Source organism: Mytilus californianus, unplaced genomic scaffold (assembly GCF_021869535.1).
Source record: "Mytilus californianus isolate M0D057914Y unplaced genomic scaffold, xbMytCali1.0.p SCAF_15, whole genome shotgun sequence".
Taxonomy (NCBI): Eukaryota; Metazoa; Mollusca; class Bivalvia; order Mytilida; family Mytilidae; genus Mytilus; species Mytilus californianus.
Window position 1 is genome coordinate 13,306,209 of NW_026262637.1, and position 12,338 is coordinate 13,318,546.

The 12,338-nt window shown below is 35.5% G+C and overlaps 1 protein-coding gene across 1 annotated transcript; it reads left to right on the forward strand.

Annotated features, from left to right (window-relative positions):
- The first annotated feature begins 215 nt into the window (after positions 1 to 215).
- LOC127725980 (transcription initiation factor TFIID subunit 4-like) lies at positions 216 to 6,058 on the forward strand. The gene is made up of 4 exons (XM_052233279.1): positions 216 to 280; positions 1,053 to 1,138; positions 4,881 to 5,324; positions 5,388 to 6,058. Exons 1-4 carry the CDS (start codon positions 216 to 218, stop codon positions 6,056 to 6,058), a joined length of 1,266 nt encoding a protein of 421 aa, XP_052089239.1.
- Positions 6,059 to 12,338: the final 6,280 nt, after the last annotated feature.

Sequence of the window (12,338 nt, forward strand, 5' to 3'; positions counted from 1 at the left end):
TAAATCATTTGTGTGCTATCTTCAATGAGTTTTTACAAACCAATTACGCAAATATAGTTTGCAGGGTAACAAAGTCAATCTACCGAAAGCCACTGTATTTTTACAAATGTACTATCATAACAAAGCTCATTCGATACACAAACGGTGTTAAAGGTTAGTATTCTTTTCTTTAAATTTTAGGGAAAACTTGCAATGAAGAATATAGATTGGGGTGAATGTCTTGTAATGGATACCAAGAAAATCTCAACGCAACAATAGATTTGCTTGACAAAATTACAAGGTGATTTAGTTTATCAACTTAATTATTTTCGACATACCTGTCAATGTTTATGTCATTTGGGCAAATTCTTGTTTTCTACTGAAAGATTAAGGAAGGGAAAAGGAACAATTTGACAAAAAATTACTTTGCAGAAGTAAAGACAAAATGCAAGGTCAGAGAATAATTCAGAATTAACTGCCAAACAGATAATCTTAAAATTCTACGTTTCGCTTTTGTCCTGTTTGCTGTATACGTATGGATTATCATTATTTCACTATATGTTTAAGAAAATGGCTGTGATGACAATGACAACCAATCTTTAATTTTTTTCTATTTTATTCTCATACATTGACCATAGAGGTGATCTTTGTTTGTATGCAGTTAGCGTGTTGAGAATATTTAAGCTATCAGTTGTTTTAAATCTTATTTACATTTACCTGCCAAAATATTCTTGGGTTTTTTTTTTTTTTTTCTTTTCTCTGTAACATTAATATTTGCATGGATGGAGAAAATGCATTTAACAAATTTAAAAGTGAAAGTTTTATAAAGAAGACTCAATTTGAATTTTTGAAATATTCTATTTTAAAGATCTTTGATATGTTTTTCTATTTCTTATTTATCAAATTGAACTATAAAAATATAGAAAGGATTGTAAGATAAAATGTGATAATGACGAAATATTTTGTTCGTAAACTTTAAACATTGCAAAACTTGATAACATTTTAGATTGAAAATGACTCATAACTTTGAAGCAGAAAAAACTGGTAAAAGTTTATTCCACAACATACGATAGGGTTCTCGAAGAAGCTGGAGAGCATATTATAGAGTTGTGTAAAGGATACGAACTTTTCTATGGAGAAATAATTGATCATCAAGAAGGTAAGATTTATTTTTTTTAAGTTTATACTGCATTACTTTTTCTGTTTCAAAGTTTTATATATTCATTTTAATTGTTATACTAGTAAATAACATATTTAACAAGAAAGATGATTCTTAAATTCATTTAACAAAGTGTAATGCACGTTTTCCACTGTGTTGTTAAATGGCGGGATGTAATTGAAATATTGTTACAAGTTAGTAGAAAAAAGTACTCGGAGGAGACAAAATGAGTATTTTAAACCCCTGAGTCGACAAAACACTGACAACGCTATGGCAGGAAACATCGACAGACAACAAATACACAAATAAATGCAAAAAAGTAACATGAAAAAAAAAAAGACGAAGCAACACGAACCCCATCAAAAACTAGGGCTGATCTAAGGTGCTGATCCGTACGGGTGAGCAAATCCTGCTCTACTAGCGACACTGGTCATTTTGCTCGTGGTCAGTACACATTCGGTAATAAGTCTCATGAGATGATGTCACAATCGAAGAAAAGAGGTCTGCATTGGAGTAACGATAATTGGAATATCTTGGACACAAACATTCCATTCCATAACGGTCAACCAACTCATGATGGCGTGCGTAAAAGAGAGGCGAAAGATACCAAAGGGACATTCAAACTCATAAGTTGAACATAAACTGACAACACCATTGATAAAAAAGAAAAAGACCAACAGATAATCAATAGTACACAAAACACAACATAGAAAACTAAAGACTGAGCAACACCAAAAACTGGGGGTGATCTCAGGTGCTCCGGAAGGGAAAGAAGATCCTGCTCCACATGTGGCACCCGTCGTGTTGCTCATCTTAGAACAAACCCGGTAGTAAGTCTTATTCGGTAGGTCACTTTGGGAAAAGGGGCGGGATTGTAGTAACGACATTAAGAACATATCCGCTATCATTTGTAAAACAGATATTTCATAACGGTAAACCAACTCGTGATGGCGTTCGTAAAATTTACGAAGGAATGATTTCAACTTCGCCACTTGGAACTCTTGGTTTAATAGCATCCTTGTGAGCAGCAACCCTCTATCAAGGAAATCATGATAGGAAAAACAAGCCCTAGAATATCGTATCAACTTGGAGATATATACTCCGTATGCAGGCGCTGCTGGAATGTTGCTACATAGAAATGAAAAGTTCACAATTGGGAAGATGAAATCATCTCTTTTGTCGTAAAGCTTTGTTTTCAACCGACCCTCATTGTCAATTTCTAGATGTAAGTCGAGATATGAGGCAGACTTAACTGTATCTGTTGTATCCTTTATCTCAAGTCCGATGGGATAGATGCGTTTAACATAGTCGCCAAATTTTGAATTATTTAGTAAGAGAACATCATCTATATAGCAAAAAGTAAAAGTTAAAGGATACTGCTAACTTCTTTTCTTTCTTTCTAAGAAGTTCCATTAATGAAATCAGCCTCATGTGAATAAAGGAACAAGTCGGCAAGAAAATGGGCACAGTTAGTTCCTATGGGAATGCCGATTGTTTGTTGAAAAACACGTCCTCCAAACGTTACAAATATGTTGTCAATCAAGAAATCAAGCATCTTAATAATGTCAATTTCAGAGAATTTTTGTTTGAATCAGCGTCCGTAGGGATGACTTCAACTTTTCCACTTTGAACCCTTGGTTAATAGCTTCCTTGTTCACAATTGAGAAGCTGAAATCATCTATTTTGTAGTAAAATATTGTTCTCATATGACACGCATTGTCGCCAAACTTTGAATCTTTTTGTGAGAATATATCATCTATGTATTTGAACGTAAAGTTAAGGGATAATATTAAAGTCCAAAATAGAGTGGCTTTTATCTTTCATAAAAGAAGATGTTTCTAATGTTACTGAAAGCAAAACCACTGATAGAATGCTATGTTTGCCCCACTTAATGTGAATTTAGTAATCATACTTCATTAACTAACGAATCGGAAATTTCTTGAAATATTATGGATATGAATTATATTCAACCAAAAATACATTGTTCAGCATCTTACAATTCTGTTTGGTCATAAGAAAGAGCTTCGAATACATGATTCTATTACTGTTTATATTATGAAATTTATCTATTTGTATATTTCAGTGAACAAGTTTAAGCATCGTAAGTTGTTAATATTAACTTAATCCAGTTAAAACCAGATGGATCCCAAAACTTTGGTATTTTGTTGATTATTCTTTAAGTTACTACGATTAATATAATAACTTGTGTACATAAACAGAAAACATATATCAATTTTGAATATATGTGCTTTCTTGTGTTATACATAGTTCACAAAGCTAATTCTTTGTTAACTATTTTTTTTTTCAAAACAGGAACTGTGGACTAGAAGTGACAAATGTACTTGCTTTATGAATGTTTTGAATGGATAATCGTTTCAAACAGTAGGTTTTCAAATATCTATAACTCAATTCAATTCAACATCATACCTAGTAAGTTCCAGTACAATTTTCACAGGAACATTATAGCCAATATCAAGCTTTTTTAAGAATAAATGTTGAATTGTTATATCTTTTAATTAAATGTTGGATAGTTTTTTTTTACATTTCTACCACATCTTTAAATATTTGGATTCAAAGAGGAAACGCAACTACCGTTTTAAAATTTATTCCTTCACTCTTATAAATCCACGCCTTTGGGTAAATTTGATCTTAAATGGATTTGGCTTTTTAGGTCCCTTTTTGTCATATAGTCCTTCGTCTATGCATGTATCTATACATTATTTGCTTCTCACTGTTTGTTGCCTCAAGAGCTAGGACAGCCACATTGGAGTTGTTTAGGATGATGCATTAACTTGTCATAGATACTTATTGCATTACATTTAGATACTATTTCAAGTGTACACCAATATATGCTTTAAGAACGAAAGGTGCCGCATAAAAACATATAAAACATCAACCGGGTCCAACTTCTCTTCATTGTGTTGAAAATCATGACCTTAGCATTATACTATTTTTAGAAGAGTGTTTTATAAATTAACAATGACAATCCAATACCCGATTATATAAATCGAATCCTTAATAGAAGGGAAGCATAAAAAGACAAAAACTATACCTAAAACGTAGCACAGAAAAGTGAATTCTAAAACACTTGGTGGTAAATCCTAGCTATAGCTTGGAAAAGCAAGTAGGTCCGACATCGCACTTTAGCAAACGTGTGATAAAATCGAGAAACATATATTTTTGTGTTTGTTTTTTTTAATTGCAGGAGTGAAGCTTCGAGATAAAAAGAAAAGCGGAGGTATATGTTTGTTATGCCTAGTAAAACTATTTAATTACATGTGATGTGAAAACTACAATATCAGTGTACCATTTGTTCCATTAATTTGTTTTGAAAATTGAAGGTAGAATTCAGTTCAGCAATCTTCCTTAGCAGACTTTATTTGATTTTAATTACTGTTAAAGACTTTGTTATCAGAATTAAAAAAAAAATCATTATCAGAAAGTGTTTGAAATGCATGTGTTCGAGTTATCTCTTGTAGTCTCAACTACTTTTTCAGGTTGTTCTGGGTTTTGCTTCATTTGCTTTATCAGAAGAAAATCAGAAGTAAGTGGCAACCTGCTCCTAGCGCTGCCTTAGCTGCTCTTAGTGCTTGCCGTGTTCACGGGGAAGTAAGTGGCGAAGCTGCTCCTAGCGCTGCCTAGGCTGCTCCTAGTGCTGCCCGTGTTCACGGGGAAGTAAGTGGCGAAGCTGCTCCTAGCGCTGCCTAGGCTGCTTCTAGTGCTGGCCGTGTTCACGGAGAAGTAAGTGGCGAAGCTGCTCCTAGCGCTGCCTACGCTGCTTCTAATGCTGGCCGTGTTCACGGGGAAGTAAGTGGCAACGCTGCCCTTGGTGCTGACCGTGTTCACGGGGAAGTTAGTGGCGAAGCTGCTCCTAGCGCTGCCTTAGCTGCTCCTAGTGCTGGTCGTGTTCACGAGGAAGTAAGTGGCGAAGCTGCTCCTAGCGCTGCTTTAGCTGCTCCTAGTGCTGGCCGTGTTCACGGGGAAGTAAGTGGCGAAGCTGTTCCTAGCGCCGCCTTAGCTGCTCCTAGTGCTGGCCGTGTTCACGGGGAAGTAAGTGGCGAAGCTACTTCTAGTGCTGCCTTAGCTGCTCCTAGTGCTGGCCGTGTTCACGGAGAAGTAAGTGGCAAAGCTGCTCCTAGTGCTGCCTTAGCTGCTCCTAGTGCTGGCCGTGTTCACGGAGAAGTAAGTGGCAAAGCTGCTCCTAGCGCTGCCTAGGCTGCTTCTAGTGCTGGCTGTGTTCACGGAGAAGTAAGTGGCGAAGCTGCTCCTAGCGCTGCCTACGCTGCTTCTAATGCTGGCCGTGTTCACGGGGAAGTAAGTGGCAACGCTGCCCTTGGTGCTGGCCGTGTTCACGGGGAAGTTAGTGGCGAAGCTGCTCCTAGCGCTGCCTTAGCTGCTCCTAGTGCTGGTCGTGTTCACGAGGAAGTAAGTGGCGAAGCTGCTCCTAGCGCTGCTTTAGCTGCTCCTAGTGCTGGCCGTGTTCACGGGGAAGTAAGTGGCGAAGCTGTTCCTAGCGCCGCCTTAGCTGCTCCTAGTGCTGGCCGTGTTCACGGGGAAGTAAGTGGCGAAGCTACTTCTAGTGCTGCCTTAGCTGCTCCTAGTGCTGGCCGTGTTCACGGAGAAGTAAGTGGCAAAGCTGCTCCTAGTGCTGCCTTAGCTGCTCCTAGTGCTGGCCGTGTTCACGGAGAAGTAAGTGGCAAAGCTGCTCCTAGCGCTGCCATAGCTGCTCCTAGTGCTGGCCGTGTTCACGGGGAAGTAAGTGGCGAAGCTGCTTCTAGTGCTGCCATAGCTGCTCCTATTGCTGGCCGTGTTCACGGGGAAGTTAGTGGCGAAGCTGCTCCTAGCGCTGCCTTAGCTGCTCCTAGTGCTGGCCGTGTTCACGGGGAAGTAAGTGCCGAAGCTGCTCCTAGTGCTGCCTAAGCTGCTCCTAGCGCTGGCCAAGTTCACGGGGAAAAATGATGATGTATTTGGTATTGTGATTTTGTATTTGTATACATTAGAATTTAGTTTTATGAATGACTATGTATCGGTAATTAACGAAAATACGTCACAAATATCGTGTTCTAGTTAGAGCACAATTTGACTGTAATTATTTCCGTTGACAACTTGCCTGAGCTATAGATAATTTATAGAGCTTTGAACATTTAGTATTAAAGCAAAATGGAATAAAAAGTGTTTTCCCGACTTTAGTATTTCTGGAATTATCTTGTCAGGTACGCCAAAGACGAAACGTTTGGTAATATACGGACCAGTTTACATCTTTCAGACAAAATTAATTTGTGTTGACTATCCCTGTGGGGGTTCTTTTTAGTTATGATTATTATTGTAAAGATTGTTCTCAGTCTTTATTTCAACAATAGTTTGTAGATACTCAATCTATGCAAAATACCTTTGCCAGTATTTTCTAACAAAATAATAATTACATTATCTCCAGGAAATAGAAATTATATTAACATTAAATCAATGCAAAAAATAGAAGTACAATACATATGTTTAAACGGTTTTTTGATATAGGTGTTTGTATGTCAAAGCATTTACATATAGGTATCCGTGATGATCAGTTCAAATTCGTTTTAACAGTTCGAAATCCCCTTCTTATATGACCAAGCACACTTATCATTGCGTGTAAGAAAATAGGTCGCTAACGTGCAAGGCTTATCATGTATATCACTTTCAATACGTACATAAACATAGGATTATATAGAAAGTAAGCACAATTTAATTCGCTTCAATAAGCAATATAAAAAGGACAAAAAGCAGTTACTAATAAAACGTAGAATTAAATACAAGTTCGAAAAACAAAAGATGTTATGCGTATGCCACAAGTTGGCGGAATTTCGTAACGCTAATCGGCAGCTGTCAAATTTGCCAGTAACGACGTTACTTTCACACAGGGATCGCCACGCATAATATAACGTTCACAACAATTATCAGGTAATCGGACAAAAATATTGTGAAACATGACAACTATCTTGTAACTACATTTGTACTTCTTGTTTGCACCACAATTATCAAGTTAAAGAGTTATTCTCCTAACATGACGATTTTAGGCTAATTTTCATGTTTTGCATATTAACCCAAAACAATATTAGATAGGTAGACACTGGTATGGCAAACATGATCAGCACTACAAGATCTACAAAAGTGTTAATCTGACCGAAACCATTGGATAACTCCTTCAAGAGTTATTGCAGGTAAATGATGATTTTTGATTAATTTTAGTGTTTTAACGTATTATCTCAAAAACGATAATCGATAGGTAGAAACTGTAATTTGTAAACAACAAAAATAATAAGAAAAATTAGATATACAAAAATGTCAATACAACAAAAGAAATACCAATAATAGGCAACTCGTAAATTAGTCAAAAATCGTCATTTGGTCTCCTGTGGGATGCAATCTCATTAGCAATCATACCACATCTATTTGTTTCTATACTAATACGATAGTAACATATTAGAATACATCTCAGAGTTCTGAACTATTTTAAAACTGGCTACAAAAGAAAATAAACATAACTAAGTTAATTTCATTAAACATCTTCAAAACGAAAACTGTTTTCACATTTACATTTCGACTTAAGCCAGGAAGCAACCTCTAATTTCTTAAACAGCACATAAGAATGAAACATGCAGTTGTTGTCTCCTATTTGAAAATTGTAATTTTATCTTTCAGAAAAAAATTCTATCACAAAAATTATGCCCAACATTAAACAACAGCTATCCATTATATTTTTCTACATCTAATGTAAAAACAAGACTAATATCTTGTACACTTAGTGTTGTTATATTTCTAACTATCGGCAAACAGGAAGACATGCACGGCAGATGTAATAATTGCTTTAATGCTACAACTCAACATTTTCAAGCTCCAGACCAAATATATAATTGTTTGCTTCCATACAAGCCACGACGAACATGTCCAATGTACAATGAGTGTTGTAAAATTTCAAACTATCAGCAAACAGGAATTAGCTGTACGGCAGATCTGAAAATTGCTAATACCATACAACATAACATTATCAAGATGCAGACCAAACATAAAATTATTCGCTTACATAGTAGCCAAGAAAATATTGACGAAAAATGTCAATATACAATAGTGTTGTGAAATTGCAAACTATCGACAAACAGGAAGTAGCTGTACGGTAGATATAAAATTGCTTAAACGCTACAACTCAACATAATCATTCTGTAAACCAAATATAAAACTATTCCATTTAAACAGAAGCCAAGACATCGTTGACGAAAGTTTCTTAACCACGGTCTCGAGCGGTAACTAACCATGATCTTTCGCAGTTGGCGTCACAAGTAAAAACAAAAGAACAATCATGCATCTCTAAATACTCATTATCTGATCTGTCAAACCAAACATGCAATCACGATTGAATTTTGTTAAAGAAAGGAACATATAAATGAACCAAAATTTAAAAACATACAAGACTAACAAAGGCCAGAGGTTCCTGACTTGGGACAGGCGCAAAACAGTGTCAGGGTTAAACATGTTTTGTGAGATCTCAACTCTTCCCCTATACATCTAGCCAATGTGGAATAAACAAACACACAGCAATACGCACAGTAAATTCAGTTTAAAAGAAGTCCGAGTCCAATGTCAAAATAGGTAACAGAAGAAAGGAAGCCAAATGACAATAATTAAGCATTGTAAGGGTATATTTAACTTTTGTTTTCAAAATAATTTATGTTTAATAATAATTTTTTATCACTAATCATAATATAATTTTTTCCGGCTTCGATTTAACGTCCTACAAAAAAGTATCTGGTGTTCACTCTTTACATCATATTCACGGGTAATGAACATGTATGGTCACAATCGAGGAAAAAAAACACTTGACAAAACACCTACCAAGCTGGACACTATGGAACGCCAAAATTGTCTGGTTATGTTCATTTTCATTATATAGGTTGAAATCACCTTTATATGAAGTGGATATAAAATTCTATTAAATGGACACGACATTATATGATGTGTAGTTGTCATTATCGGTCCGTGTATATTTGCGTCCATTCGTTTTTCATTTTGAAATATCAAAAACAAAAACAAAAAACGAGAGTGTTTTTATTTTTCGTTTTTGATTTCTCAAAAACCAAAACGAAAAACAAAAGTGTTCTCGTTTTTCGTTTTTGATTTCTCTAAAACCAAAACGGAAAACGAAAGTGTTTTCATTTTTTGTTTTTGATTTCTCTAAAACCAAAATGAAAATCAAACGTGTTTCCGTTTTTCGTTTTTGATTTCACTAATGATGAATTTTGAATGTAATTTCATTATTCTCGTTTTATTATGTACAATGATTTCCTTTCTTGTTTCACAGTCATTGATAGTAAATAATGCCAATGTAAACACCCCGGTGTTCTTTCAACATAATGTAGACAAAATAGACCGCCTGACTTATGAATTGAACTACGGTGATAAATGAATCAAAGCCTTTCAAATTACCTTGTTTATATCTTTACTAAAAAGAAAATATATATTTAAATATTAAACGAATCATAAATTTAAATTGTACAATATAATATTATATAAAGATGGTACAAATAGATAGATTGATTACAACATCACATTAACAAGGGAGGTTACTACTTTTAAAACTGATAAGAAAACTAGCCCAGTCGTTAAGTATACATGCACAGCGGTTATCAGATCTATAGTATTTTTAAATCGAAGTTGATGTCGACGGATGCAAAAGTCTTTATCAATTTGAACAATAAGGGTGCGTGATCTTTTATTTTAAGTTTAGAAAGGTTGATCTAAGATGATAAGACATGCCGTATCTAGCCTCTATTACAAGTGAAGCAAAATATATTTTGGGCGAGGGGTCTAGGGCTCAAGGCCCCCAAAAGATCTAGAAAAAATGACGCAAAATCGTGCATTTGAACGTTTCTTTCGGACCTTTTCTTAATCTAAAACGCAAGTTTTGTTTTATTTATTTTTTCGACAATATATCAAAATATATAGATTCAGTGTAAGACTTTTAGTATTTAGGGACAATATCAAAAGACATATGTAGGATAAAGCAAAACATTGTAATCCACATAGTCAGGTGTGTGGTTGTTGTTTTTAGGGTATGAATGGTTCGTTGCCTCGTTGAAGACCCTCCGGCTACTTTCAAGATGAAGAACAGTAATAAAAGCCCTGTTCATTGATAATTTTCATTTTTTCTATGTATTGTGTGCGATGTTGTCCCATGCACATTTAATCCACATCTCTTTATTTTCTATTTTAGGGCCTCAAGAAGGCTCAATGCAAGTTTAGCCCTTCAATGTTAAATTTTATGGTCATATGTTACACTATTGTTTCGGGTAAGGGTGAATTTGGTACCTTTTAAAACGTTTAAACCCGCTGCATTTGTTTGCACCTGTCCTAAGTCAGAAACCTGATGTTCAGTAGTTGTCGTTTGTTGATGTGGTTCATAAGTGTTCTCGTTTCTCGTTTAGTATATATATTAGACCGTTGGTTTTCCCGTTTGAATGGTTTTGCACTGTTCATTTTGGGGCCCTTTGTAGTTTGCTGTTCGGTGTGGGCCAAGGCTCCGTGTTGAAGACCGTACTTTGACCTTTAATGTTTTTTTTTTTTACAAATTGTGACTTGGATGGAGAGTTATCTCGTTGGCACTCATACCACATCTTCTTATATGTATATGGTCTTTTTAAATGAATTTATGTCGGGAGATTGGGATTTCTAGCTTTCGTTTAACCCATGTCAGCTTTTTATGTGTATTTACAGAAAAGAGAGCCAGTTTTGTATTCTTTAATATACTGTAACAGTTTAATTTTCCATAATAAAAAGGGACAGTTTTTTCTATGTTCGGTAACATCGTATCATATCTAGACATCGGTAGGCATATAAAATTGCAAAACCACACATGACCGTTCATTAGTCTTTGTAGATCTATTCCAAGTCTTAATAAGTCTACACAAAGCAGAACATGAACTTTTACAACAAGGTATATTACATAACTGAAGCCATAGTCATAAAGATCGATTGACTGATTGGTGTTCCTTTAACGTCGCCGCAGAACAAAAAAATATTATCTGATATTTATTCTCAACATCTTCAATCTCTATTGTTCCCAAGGAAGCAACCATTTGATTCTCTGGGGTGGGGCAGGGATTTGTACCCGAAGTAAATACTTTTTTTTAACCCAGACCATAAAACATGCCTTTATCCACGGCCACTCACAAACACAACTAGATATCATTGAGATGGGAGCCATCTCTGTGGGCCCCGCTGTGAATAATGTGCATTAAAAATTTGTATCTTTACCATAGGACATGGGGTTGTCAACTGAAACCAAAGTTTTTGACCTTGACCTTTGACCTAGGAATTTGTACATACATTATGACACACCCTCTGGTGTTGGATAATATACATGTCAAGTATAAACTTTGAAATCGTAACGGTTCTCTAGATATAGAGTGGACACAATTGGTTACGGACGGACAGACTGATCACTATAGGGCGCCGCCATTCGGCGGGGCCCTAATAATATTTTCAACATTTATTAAAAACATTTTTTTTTAAACTTTTATATTTTTTGCTGTTTTAAAATATTAATTTGGCTTGAGTTTATACGAGTTTACTAAATATACATGTTTATACAAGTCAAATCAGTTTATATCTTGTTTCTCGCCTGACCATACAAAAGCCCAGGAGAGCTTTGGCCATCATTTGTCGTCTTTGATAGATAAGGTTGACTTATAAGCTGTCTATACAAAGTAATGGGACAATGGCATGAAGACATCACCAAATCACCATATGCAATACACAAAAAGACACCTAGAGCTCACAATATGGTCTTCAACTACCTACCCATCAACAGGTAGTAAGCTCTGGTTGGCTCTAAACACAAATCCAAGGGTACAAAATGTGAAAATATCCAATTAAAACTGGGTGATATGGGAGGAAAACATTGGAACTTTCCTAAGAAATACAAATTTCAACCCCCTCAAAATTTTTTTAATAAGGAGATGTGGTATGATTGCCAATGTGACAACTATCCCCAAAGTTTAAATGAAGTGGATGTAAGCAGTTATTTATACAATGTAGGCAACCGTACCACCTTCAACAATGAGAAAAAACCATACTGTATAGTCAGGTATACTAGGCCCTCAAATGAAAAATATGAAAGAGTTCAATTGAGAAACATAATGGCCTAATTTATAATACAATAAAACAAAAAACA